This window comes from Mustela lutreola, chromosome 4 (assembly GCF_030435805.1).
Source record: "Mustela lutreola isolate mMusLut2 chromosome 4, mMusLut2.pri, whole genome shotgun sequence".
Lineage (NCBI taxonomy): Eukaryota > Metazoa > Chordata > Mammalia > Carnivora > Mustelidae > Mustela > Mustela lutreola.
In genome coordinates, this window is record NC_081293.1 from 54,254,271 (window position 1) to 54,267,290 (window position 13,020).

Consider the following 13,020-nt stretch of genomic DNA (forward strand, 5'->3'; position numbering starts at 1 on the left):
GCTTTCCTCCCTCTCTCTCCCCAGACTCCCACGAAGCAGGGTTAAACTGGTTATTCCCTCTTCCTTCATACAGTCTCGTACCCCAGTGCCGGGTGGGAAAGGCAGGTGAAGTTTGCTCTTATTCCAGAGCACATGGTCTGAGGGCCCGACCTAAACATTGAAGTCTCCCTTTTCCCTTTTTAATTTTGTGAGGTCCTGGGGGAATAGGCCACGACGGTGTAGTGTCATTACACTGTTGCTAATTATGCCCGACATCGTTCAAGTCTGTTTACGTTCTATGTTGTTATTTCTCACAACGCAGGATCTCCTCTTGGTTCTGTAAGCAAATTGCCAATTAAAGGGACTCAGACTTGCTTGGGCCTTAGTGTATTTAGTAAGGATTGGTCAGGTTTTTTTGGGGAGGGGGCTCTTAATTTTGGACTTCCGAGACTATGTAACCTGTGTAGTACGAGCATTGGTTGAACTTAACCATAGCTAGTCCATAAGGAACTCCTGTTTCCTTAATTCTTGATTCATTAAGTGGTGATTAGAAGCTTCTCAGTGAATGTTGCACATTTTTGAGTAGTGGCCTATAGAAATGGAGTCCTCTGCTCAGCAATGTGTTTTGAAGAACCACGTTGGTTAAGTCACATTTCAACTGGATCTCATTTTGAGGTATATATTTCTAGCACCTCTGAAGGTACTTAGGGCTTACCCTCCAGCCCCAGGATGAGTGTGCTAAGCATTCCTAATGCTCTAAATTATTGCTGGATAAAAGGAGTGAGCCCTTTAGCAAATGGTTAGATAAACACAGAAGGTTGTATCTTACTTCTTTGAGGTTAAAATAATAAAGAGACATCTATTCTCTCCAGTCATGGACAGACTGTATAGAGAGGGCTGACTGTCTAAATTTTAATCACCTTTTCTTAAGAGTGCTGAAACAGTTTACAAATTACTGTCCAGGGGTGCCCAGCTGGCTCAGTTGGTGGAGGCGGCAACTCTTGATCTGGAGATTGTGAGTTTGAGTCTGGTGTTGGTTGTAGAGATTACTTAAAAAGAAAACCTTTGAAAACAAAAATTACTCTCTAGAGTGAGCCAGGAATGGAATGCTGTTGTGGAAAATAAAGCAATTGATTTGAAACAACTTGCAGATAGGGGAAATCCAGTGGAAACAGTGCTGCTTTTAGGATGTGCTGTGAACTGATGTCCCAAATACATAATGATCCATAAAACAGAGATAGAGTTTTTATTTCTGATTAAAAAAGGTAAGGTGATCATTTATTTTTCAGGATTTCGTTTGGGTATTATTTGGTGAAAGTATCATGGAAGTTCTGCGCCCACAGCTTGTAAGAATTGGCGGACGGATTTATAGAAAGAATCCCATCCAAGAACAGACCTATCAACATGAAGAAGAAGATGAAGACTTCTATCAAGGTAATCCTGGTTGCTCTTTGTGCAGATTAGTACAATGTTCTCTCCCATTGTGGAAGCAGTGCTTTGTTTTGTTTCAAAGTGTTTCTATGTGAGCACTGAAATTTGAGATGTTTGGCCTCTGCCTAGCTCCATTGTGTTGATGACTAAGGGGACGGGTGGTTTTCAATTTGATGAGGCATTCTCATTTGCACTTCCAAATCATGTTTCATCTTTGTGCAGGGGCTTAAATGTAATAAGGGGTAATTTTAGTAAACTATTAGTGTTAACCGTGAATATTCTGTGACAAAATTAAGTTCTTTCATCTGTAAAGTTGTGAAATGTATATGTAAATTACTGAAATAAGTGAAATATGTATTTTGTCCAGTGCCTCAAAATGTTAACTGTTAATACTGTTATGCTGTTATTTGTCTCTTTTTTGAACTCATACAGGCAGTTCCAAATATACAACTAACATAGCTTTATTATTACAGGGGGATAATTTTAAGAAGTGAGCTTGACAGTGGAGATGGATGATGATTATTTTCAAGCCAATTAACTCGGGCTTGGGTTTAATGCGTAAATAGGGCCTTTCAGGTTCTCTGCTTCCTTTTCCTTTTGGTTTATACGTTCTTCCTTCAGGCCCTAAACTTTGGGGGTTTGTCTTCCTTCTGGTTTTCCCCATGGTTTCCCTTTTGCCTTAGGAACTTGATCTTCTTCACTTGATCCTCCTGGCTCTTTGCCTGGTGAAATGGAGTAAGTTCTTCTGCTACCATTCCTGTCTCATTCACTGAAGTAATTTTGTGTCTTAATACTAAAAACTGCTTACTTGCACACTGTAAGAGGATACATTTGTTATATGTGAATTATATCTCTATAAAAAAATAGAAAAAGATCTTTATTATGTCTTAGCTTTTTGGGAGAAAACAGTTAAATAGTGGTATGTATATACTATTTTTCCAAAGTTCTAAGACTGGAAGATTTAAAATAGTCATTTGGCTTTTTTCTTTTTCTTCTGAGAGCAAGTGAGAGGACTGTCAGAGCAGTGTTGTGCAATATAAAATAGTGGGCTGTTCTTCGTGTGTGTGTATTTTTTTAAACCTTGAGCGTGGTTGGCTAGTGGGGAGAAGACTGTTGTCCACAGAGCAGCAATTGTGAGCGAGATGTTCTGGTTTCTCTGCAGGCTTCGTGGAGTGTGCAGAGGAGCCCTGTGATGCTTATGAGGTGGTGCAGACCCAGCAAGGTTTCCGGTGTACCGTGAAGGCCCCCAGCTTGCTCTACAAGTGAGTGAGTGTCTCTGCCCCCACCCCCCACCAGCTTCATGGGACACACTTCCAGGAAACTCAGCAGGAACTGACTCTTTTCCAGTGCTTAATTACTAATGATCAAACAATTTAGTGTTTTATGTCCTCGAATTTTTAAGGACTGATTATGGATCAATGTCACCATTCCAAATGTACCACCAGGTCCTGTTGATTTTGCCTCTTAAATATTTTTTGAACCTACCGCTCATTCATTCTTTACTCAAAGACCAGAACCCTACTTCATCTTTGTGGATTACTTCAAATAGCCACCTTACTAGGCTGTCCACATTGATTATTATTCTCCTCCCAAACAGTTCTTCACATTGAGGGTGCAGTGATCTTTCTAGAAGGCAAATGTGATCACTTCCTCTGCTTAAATCTGTCAGCATTCCTCCATTAAAGATGGAATTGTTCCATTGGAGTGATGGAATCTTGAATGTGACTTAGCCAGCCCTGCATTTTTCAGTCACAACTCATATCACTCTTTTTCTGGTTTTGCCCTTAAGCCTGGTTAGTTTTCAGTTTGTGAAATGTGCTTTGTTCCTTCCTGCCATAGAGCTTTGTCATATGCTGTTCCCTTTGCCTTATATTCTCTCTTCTTTACCTGGTTTTTATTCTTCTTCCTTAGGGAACCTTGCTCACCACCATTATCCCTGCCAACCACACTGACTACTATATGTTTTCATAACACCCTCTACCTTTCCTTTGTACAATTTTTCAGCCATGTGGTTTACACTTATGTGCTTACTATTGGATGTCTTCTCCACAAGATGGGAGACTTCTAGAGGGCTGTAATGTGTCTGTTCCATTAACATCTGTCAAAGACTGGTATGCTTTCTCCAAGGTTGTCGGTATGAATTTGCTCAGAAACTTTTTTTTTTTTTTTTTTTTTTTTAAAGATTTTATTTATTTATTTGACAGAGAGAAATCACAAGTAGATAGAGAGGCAGGCAGAGAGAGAGAGAGAGAAGCAGGCTCCCCGCTGAGCAGAGAGCCCGATGCGGGACTCGATCCCAGGACCCTGAGATCATGACCTGAGCCGAAGGCAGCGGCTTAACCCACTGAGCCACCCAGGCGCCCATGCTCAGAAACTTTTTGATCTCTTTAGTCGGGGGTTGCTTGTGTGATTGCCCACATTCTGTCTCATGGTTTAGCTTATCCTCTGCCTTCAGCTCAGGTCTTGACCTCCAGGCCCTGGGGTCAAGCCCCAAGTCTTTCTCTCCTTCTCCCTGTGATCATGCTCTATCTCTGTATCTCTCTGTCTCAAATGAATACGTAAAATCTTTTTTTTTTAAAATATTTTATTCTTTTAAAAGATATTTTGTTTATTTATTTATTTGACAGAGATCACAAGTAGGCAGAGAGGCAGGCAGAGAGAGGGGGAAGCAAGCTCCCTGGTGAGCAGAGAGCCTGACTCGGGGCTCAGTTCCAGGACCCTGAGATCATGACCTGAGCCGAAGGCAGAGGCTTAGCCTACTGAGCCACCCAGGCGCCCCAATAAATAGAATCTTTAAAAAAACAGATAAACATAGCTTATGTGGCTAACTGGCTTCTTTTGGGTTTACATCTCTGGAGACAGACTGGTCTAGGAAGCGTGTAAATTGTTTTTTTGTGTTGTATCAGGTGACTCAGGTCTGTTCAAGCTCTTCTGTTAAAGGAGATCTACAAATATGGAGTCATATACCTTTAAGCTCCACGAAGCAAATAATTTTATTTTCACCAATCTTGAAAATATTCTGCAACACCTATTGAGGATGAAATTCTTCTGTGGGAATGTGGCCAAATGGGAAACCAGATGCTAACTCTGATAGCTCATTTTCCTTTAAGGTTCCAGTGACATTTTCTTCTAAGAAACAAGATTTTAGAAAGTCACTGTTTAGTTTCTTGATGAAATCGGTGTAACCGTTTTCCTCACTGCGTATATTTGCCACCACTGAGGTGTGTAAAAATTCCTTAGATGTCTGATTCCAATTTGACGATCTTCTGAATTCTATATATTCTAAGTAGTCATTGTATTCTGGATGACTTGCTTGTTAGATTAGTATGATTCTGCTTAATTATAATTAATACACTGAATTTACTAGGACAGTTTCTTTCTTATTAATCATTTCTGTAAGTTCATTTGGATCTAGGAATAAATTACTTGACCAAACTAATTTATAATCAAATCCTAATTGTTCCTGGTGATTCACCGACCTGTACCCCTGGGGATAAAAATATATGTTTATAAAAAATAAAAATAAAAATAAAATTTAAAAAAAATCCTAATTGTTGTAACTCTTATCCATGGACTAGATGTAACTCATTAGTTCTCGATGTCAGGTGCACATTAGAAGTACCTGGGTAACTTTTAAAATTCCCTATACTTACGTGCACCCTAGGCCAATTAAATCAGAATCTCTGGGAGCTGGACTCAGGCATCATCATCATCATTATTTTTTTAAAGATTTTATTTATTTATTTGACAGAGAGAGAGAGAGAGATCACAAGTAGGCAGAGAGGCAGGCAGAAGGAAGCAGGCTCCTTGCCGAGCAGAGAGCAAGATGCGGGGCTTGATCCCAGGACCCTGAGATCATGACCTGAGCCGGAGGCAGAGGCTTAACACACTGAGCCACCCAGGAGCCCAGGCATCATTATTTTTTGAATCACCCCAAGGTGATTCCAGTGTAGCTAAGATTGAGAACTACTTGATCAGGTAGGAATTTCTACTTAAATCTTTAATAAAAGAGTCACCTTTTCATGTGTATCTCCTATTACTGTAGTAAATATTTTTGACTGTGGCTATACTCTTAAGTGGAAGGATGCCATTATGGGCTTAATGAGGATAGTATGGACTGTACTGAGCTACGTGCCAGTCACCGGGAAGCCCTTTTATACATGATCACGTTTAATCCTTACAACAACATTTGGTGTTATTCATTCCATTTTTGTAAGTGAAGAAATAAACTTAGAGTGGTTAGATGACTTGCCTAAGACTTGAGTCTAAACTTCTGTAACCTCAACCACTTCCTTTCTAAGATGCTTAGACTATTAATAACACCTTAAGCCAGCTACTTGTGTGTATGTGTGTGTTTATAAAGATCTTATTTTTAGGAGTACCTGGGTGGCTCAGTGGGTTTAAACCTCTGCCTCAGGCTCAGGTCATGATCCCAGCATCCTGGGATCAAGCCCCGCATCAGGCTCTCTGCTCAGCAGGGAGCCTGCTCCCCCCCTCCCCGACTCTCTGCCTTCCTCTCTGCCTACTTGTGATCTCTGTCTATCAAATAAATAAATAAAATCTTTAAAAAAAAATAAAGATCTTTATTTTTTTTTAAATTTTATTTATTCGACAGAGAGAGATCACAAGTAGGCAGAGGCAGGCAGAGAGAGAGAGAGGAGGAAGCAGGCTCCCTGCTGAGCAGAGAGCCCTATGTGGGACTTGATCCCAGGACCCTGAGATCATGACCTGAGCCAAAGGCAGCAGCTTAACTCACTGAGCCACCCAGGCGCCCTAAAGATCTTATTTATTTTTTTTTTTTATTTTTTTTATTTTTTTAAAGATTTTATTTATTTATCAGAGAGAGAGAGAGGGGGAGAGAGCAAACACAGGCAGACAGAATGGCAGGCAGAGGCAGAGGGAGAAGCAGGCTCCCTGCTGAGCAAGGAGCCCGATGTAGGACTCGATCCCAGGACGCTGGGATCATGACCTGAGCCGAAGGCAGCTGCTTAACCAACTGAGCCACCCAGGCGTCCCTATTTTTTTTTTTTTAAAGATTTTTTATTTATTTGACAGAGAGAAATCACAAGTAGTCAGAGAGGCAGGCAGAGAGAGAGAGAGAGGGAAGCAGGCTCCCCGCTGAGCAGAGAGCCCGATGCGGGACTCGATCCCAGGACCCTGAGATCATGACCTGAGCCGAAAGCAGCGGCTTAACCCACTGAGCCACCCAGGCGCCCCCTTAAAGATCTTATTTTTAAGCAATTTCCACACACCAGCTTGGGGCTTGAGTTCACAACCCCCAGATCAAGAGTCACAGGCTCTGTGGACTGAGGCAGCCGGGTGTCCCAAGCCTGCTGCTTTTTGTAAGGGGCTTCTCTACTAGCCACATGCTAACCAACAGTAGCCTAGGTGAAAGTACCCCTTATTGATAAGGCCTGGAAAGACAAGAGCCTGACAAAGTGGATGCCATAGAATCTCTAGTCCAAGTCCAACACAGAGAAAAATTAGACGGAAATTGTTGTGGTTTTTTTTAAAAATTATTATTATTTTTAAAAATTGTGTTTCAATCCTCTTCTAAACATCCTATTTTTGTTTTTGTTTTTTCAAACTGGCTTACTACAGTAGATCTTAATGGAAAGAATTGGACTGGTTATTCCAGGTAAAACAAATGCACAGTTTTAGACCTAGTCACCCATGTAGTTGGGCACTGTAATTGAAATCAGAGAAGCCGAAATACGGTTGATAGTGGGAGAGTTTTATTCTCTTTATAGTTCTGTCTTTGAGTCTTTAGTGCTTTATGGACTCAAACTTTTCTCCTGGGATCCAGTAGTCTCATTTACTGTAGCACATCTTATTACTGTGGGTTCCAGAAGATAACCTTGGATTGTCAGAATTATTTATTCTAGGAGGGCCAGGCAATTAATGTAAATGAGTCACTAGATGGTTGAAGCGGAGTAGATGAAAGGCAGTAGGGAGTGATGGGGATTGCGATGAGCTCATATTCAATTTTTAGGGACAAGAGCTTACTCCAGCCAATTATTGCCATGAGTTGTCAGATCTTCTGATTTTTCTAAAGAACCTGGAAATCTACATTTTGGGGTGAAATTTCCCAATGTTTTGGTGAAATCTCCTGAACAAAATGTGTACGTGCTGAATGCAGCTTTAGGGTTACCTGTTTACTGTTGTTGCTTTCAAAGCTATTCTGAATAGTCTGTCCTAAATGGTGGACCTTTCTCTTTGCTAAGCTTTTTACCCTTAGTTTATTAATCAGGGATAATTCTTTTAGGATGAACTCCTACTATAGTTAATTTGCTCCCCAAAGGACAATGTTTTCCCCAAACTGTAGACCCACTGGTTGCTGGAAGTGCCTTTTGAGACGATGCCAGCTTTCTTTTCAATGAATGGCAGACCCAGATTTTGAATCTAATATTGAAGACCAAGCAGGTGTTGGGCATGGCCTGGTTATTTCTGTTTATTCATTAAATTGACTGTAGGGCATCATTTTGCCAGTGAGTGCAATGCAGCACATTCTATAAAGCTATATGACTTGTAATTTCCTCTACAAATATTGAGCCTTTACTGAAGCACTTTTCTTTAAGGGAGTGGCCACATATGATTTAAACATGAAATTTAAATAATTTCATTTATCCATTTTATTTTTTTTTTTTTTTTTTTTTTTTTTTTTTTTAAGATTTTATTTATTTATTTGACAGAGAGAAATCACAAGTAGGCAGAGAGGCAGGCAGAGAGAGAGAGAGGAGGAAGCAGGCTCCCTGCTGAGCAGAGAGCCTGATGCGGGACTCGATCCCAGGATCCTGAGATCATGACCTGAGCCGAAGGCAGCAGCTTAACCACTGAGCCACCCAGGCGCCCTCATTTATCCATTTTAATCATTTCATTTTAACCATGAAATGATTTAAACATGGAATTCTTTATTCTCATACATTTGACTTAATATTCTTCCGTTAATTTTTCTTTATATTATAGGCATATAGTCGGAAAAAGAGGTGATACTAGGAAGAAACTGGAAGTGGAAACCAAAACTTCTATTAGCATTCCTAAGCCTGGACAAGATGGAGAAATTGGTGAGACTCGGTATATATGATATTTAGTTATATTTGCAATCACTTTTGCATGAGTATGGAATAGTGTGACCCAATGGAGGTATTTAGTGGTTGTATTCTTTCTTTCTTTCTTTCAGGCATTCCTGGGTAGGATTGAATAGTGACTATATTCTTTTTGGGGTTCTGTAGCAATTGGCCTTTTTATATCAGCATCAATCTCCTAAATGAAAAAAGATGTAGTTATACAACCTTATTTTGAAATTGAGTATCTGGGCCTTCACTGTGTACTTTACTGTGTACTGATGTTATAAAGTTTCCAGATTTTTTTGTGTATTTGGAGAATAATTTTATGCTTTACTAGCTTGAAATGGAGTTTGTGAATTGTTTCAAGTTAGAATTAGAGAAAACCAGTAAGGTCAACAAATTTGCGATAAAATACAGCCCTTTCCAGAAGGGTTCTCTTGTTTTTATCTGCTTTGTAGACTGGGAAGGATATTATTAAAGTAACGATTAAAATAACAACCCGATGAATGCTGTGAATTGTGTTAGCCTGGTGATTCACAGACCTGTCCCCCTGGGGCAAATAATACGTTATATGTTAAAATTAAAAAAAAAATACTTAAAACAAACATATCAACCTGAATCAAGTAATTGCTCAAGTGAGGAAAAATAGTTCAATATAAATCAAGTTAGAAAGTGTGTGTACCAAGCACCACTGTGGACCAAGGGCACAGGCTTGTGTTGTAAAAGGGCTGTGAGTGAAGGGCAATGTAGGGACAAAATTTGAGGAAACTCATTCTAAAATGATAGGACTTTTTCAAAGTCAAGTAAGTACAACAGCCTCCAATAATACATTTATTATAAATACCCATAGGTTTTATTAAGTTTTAGGGTAAGAAAAATTACGTGTTCTCATTTTATGCTGTTTAAGAATCATAACAGATACGATGCAGTTGAGTGTAGACCAGTGCTGTCCAAAAGGACTTTCTGTGATGACGGGAATGTTCTCTACCTCCACTGTCTAGTACGGACGTCACTAGCACGTGTGATTATGAGTACTGGAAATACGGCTAGTGTGACTGGGGAATTGAACTTTTAATTCCATTTCTTTCTAATTCATGTAACTTTTCATTTAACTGGTTGCATGTGGACTCTTGTGTTGGCCAGCAAATGCTAGAGTTTTCCCCAGCCCTTTAGTAATATTAGCAGACACTAACGTAAGAACTTCAATGACATTTTTGAAGGACTTTCATTAAAATATTTAGCTCTTTAGACTTACAGATAGAAAAACTCAGGTCTTTCCTTAAGTTTTAAAGTTCAAGCTACCATGGTGCCTGGGTGGCTCAGATGGTTAAATGTCTGCCTTTGGCTCAGGTCATATCTCAGGGTCCTGGGATCATGCTCCATATTAGGCTCCCTGATCAGCAGAGAGTCTGCTTCTCCCACTCCTTCTCCCTCTGCCTCTCCCTGCTGCTTGTATGTTTTTCTCTCAAATGAATAAATAAAATCTTAAAAAAACTACAAGTATTGAAGTAATTATAATTGCAGTAAAGCTTATTTCATCATTAGTTTTTTTTTCTGATTGTAAATTGATACATGCTTTCAAAAAAACCCCAAAGTTTTTACAGAAATTATATGTAAGATATAAAGGGGAGTCTTGTAATACAAACCTCAGACATAATCACTATTAATAGTTAAATAGAGTCTTCTTTTTTTGTATCCATAGAATAACTATAATAATTTTTATTGCAGTAAAAATTGTAACATGCTATAAATGTGGAGATTTTAGCCATTTTAAGATGCCAGAGTCATTCCAAAACCTTTCCAAAAAAAGGTAGGCAGGCTGTAAAGATTCCATTTTGACTTAGAAAGTACCAATATTTCAGTGTGAAACCCAGGGTGTCTAATCATTACAAGTAAGAATTTAGTAGAACTAATTTAATTGAAAAACAAGAGGATAAATGGGCCTAATGGTCTTTTAGGGAGGTAATATATAGAAAAATCAAATTTGTTGTTTAGAGTGAATTGAGTTGTAATGTGGGACTAAGACAGGTTGTGGCATTTGTTGCCATTTATTCATTTTCTTTTGCCTCTCCCAAATTAAAGCTAATAAGGGTGGAAATGATGTAGTAGGTTTTAATTTGTCCTCTCAACAAGGATCTGCTTATCTAGTCTGTTTTGAAGTCTAACAAAATAATACTGTTATTGTAGTTAGAGAATTGGTTTTTAGAAGTTTAATGTTAATGCCTTTAATTCTCTTTTTCCTGTCTATCTCTTGTTATAGTCCCTAGACCCTTGCCTCACAAATTCTGGTCTTCTCAGACATTAGTGTTTGTAGAATATTTCTTTTTCCTTTTTTAAAATTTTTTTATTTTTTAAGATTTTATTTATTTATTTGACAGACCGAGATCACAAGTAGGCAGAGAAGCAGGCAGAGAGAGAGAGGGGATAGCAGCTCCCTGCTGAGCAGAGAGCCCGATGTGGGGCTTGATCCCAGGACCGTGGGATCACAACCCAAGCTGAATGCAGAGACTTTAACTCACTGAGCCACCCAGGCGCCCCTTGTAGAATATTTCTAACCTCATTTTATTTGCTCTTTAGTCATTAACTGATCAACTTTGAATCTTTTCTGGAAATCAGTCTGAGCACCTTTCAGTGAGTGCCCTTTTCAGTTTACTGTGTTACAGAGACGAAACCAACCTCTTAATGAAAAAGAATCGATTTAGCATTTTGTACCAGACTTTTACAGAAATAAAACATAAACATAAGTTTTAAGCTTCCTTCTCTTCTGCTCCTTTTCGTTTTAGTTTCTGAGCAAATTTTTCATCTTTGGCAGAGATAATTTTTTTTTTTAAAGATTTTATTCATTTATTTGACAGACAGAGATCACAAGTAGGCAGAGAGAGAGGAGGAAGCAGGCTCCCCGCTGAGCAGAGAGCCCGATGCGGAGCTCGATTCCAGGACCCTGGGATCATGACCCAAGCTGAAGGCAGAGGCTTCAACCCACTGAGCCACCCAGGCGCCCCAGCAGAGATAATTTTTACTTTCCTTTAATTTTGTCCCAGATTGCCTTCGAACCCTCCTTTATCAGTATTTCTTTAGCACAGTATTTGAGTACCTGTTATGGATATTTCCCTTCACTGAGCATTGAGTCTTGGATTCTCCAAGTATTCTGTCGGATAATATAAATGATGCCATTAGAAAACACCATATGTCGGGGCGCCTGGGTGGCTCAGTGGGTTAAGCCACTGCCTTTGGCTCAGGTCATGATCTCAGGGTCCTGGGATCGAGTCCCGCATCAGGCTCTCTGCTCAGTGGGGAGCCTGCTTCCTCCTCTCTCTCTGCCTGCCTCTCTGCCTACTTGTGATCTCTCTGTGTCAAATAAATAAATAAAATCTTTAAAAAAAAAAAAAAAGAAAACACCATATGTCACAGACCTGTACTTCTGGGGCCAATAATACATTATATGTTAATAAAAAATTAAAAATTATAAAAATGTAATAATAATGAAAAAAACCCCATATGTCTACTTACAAAAAATTAAAAATTATAAAAATGTAATAATAATGAAAAAAACCCCATATGTCTACTTACATTTTTTGGCTATTACTCCTATAGATTTTTGACTTAGGCAAATGGTTCTCAGGCTTTTGTTCATTCATTTATGAATTCGTTCATTCAGAATCTACTTTTCCTAGGAATGTCTATCTTGTTTCCTTGTAGCAAAATAGGTATGATATTTTCATTCTTTTTAAAAAATTTTTTAATTTTTTTATAAACATATAATGTATTATTAGCCCCAAGGGTACAGGTTTGTGAATTGCCATGTTTAAACACTTCATAGCACTCACCATAGCACATACCCTCCCCAATGTCCATGATATTTTCATTCTTATTGAGCAATAGAAAGGTTGTTCTTATAGAAAATTTCACATCCTTTAATGGAGAGTATTAGGATAAGTAAATGGAATTATTTCTTTAACTTCTGTAGTTGCATGGAAGGACAAACTTTGTGGTCTTTAAAGCACAGAACCCATTTTGCTACTATTAGAGTTAACATTTCAATATTTTATATCATATTTATAAGTCTGTCTTTAACAGTTTTAATAAATAATGTATTGAAATGCCAGTTTTGTTCATTGCTCATATCTTTTGCACCTTTCCTTAGTTGTTATTTTGAACCAAGCCCTATTCTACAGCCAGAGATTTAATCTCTGCTTACACTGAGATTGTATAGTCCCCAAATGCTTTTATTTCTTTGCAGACAGTGGGCTATGCTTTGTGCTGCCTCCCCTTTTCAATTATACACAAAAACATAGCCCAGATTAGAGAAGGCCAAAATAATACCAAAACAGGGACATTTGGTATCCATCCATATAATGTATAGATAAGGATTTTATTTTAATTTTCTGTTTTCATATATATATGAGAGGATTATATATATTATAATAGATCTCCTTGGTTTCTCACTGTAGTGAGTCTCTAATAATTGCTGCCATAGTATTTTTTTAAACTGAGGTAGAATTGACATGACAAAGTTCCATTTTCTGCTCTTAACTTGTTTATT

The 13,020-nt window shown here is 38.7% G+C and overlaps 1 protein-coding gene across 5 annotated transcripts in view; it reads left to right on the plus strand.

The window, feature by feature from the left end:
- The window catches only part of ASCC1 (activating signal cointegrator 1 complex subunit 1), a 104,426-nt gene that overhangs the window by 1,086 nt on the left and 90,320 nt on the right, over positions 1-13,020 (plus strand). For 2 of the 5 annotated variants that reach the window (XM_059169988.1, XM_059169987.1), the window contains exons 2-4: positions 1,269-1,413; positions 2,573-2,672; positions 8,377-8,474. In XM_059169988.1, coding sequence (XP_059025971.1) covers positions 1,302-1,413; positions 2,573-2,672; positions 8,377-8,474 — 310 coding nt within the window. In that variant the 5' untranslated portion in view covers positions 1,269-1,301. Of the gene's footprint in view, positions 1-382; positions 655-1,268; positions 1,414-2,572; positions 2,673-8,376; positions 8,475-13,020 lie in introns of those variants that run through there. The other 3 variants (XM_059169989.1, XM_059169986.1, XM_059169985.1) reach the window with 3 other exon arrangements.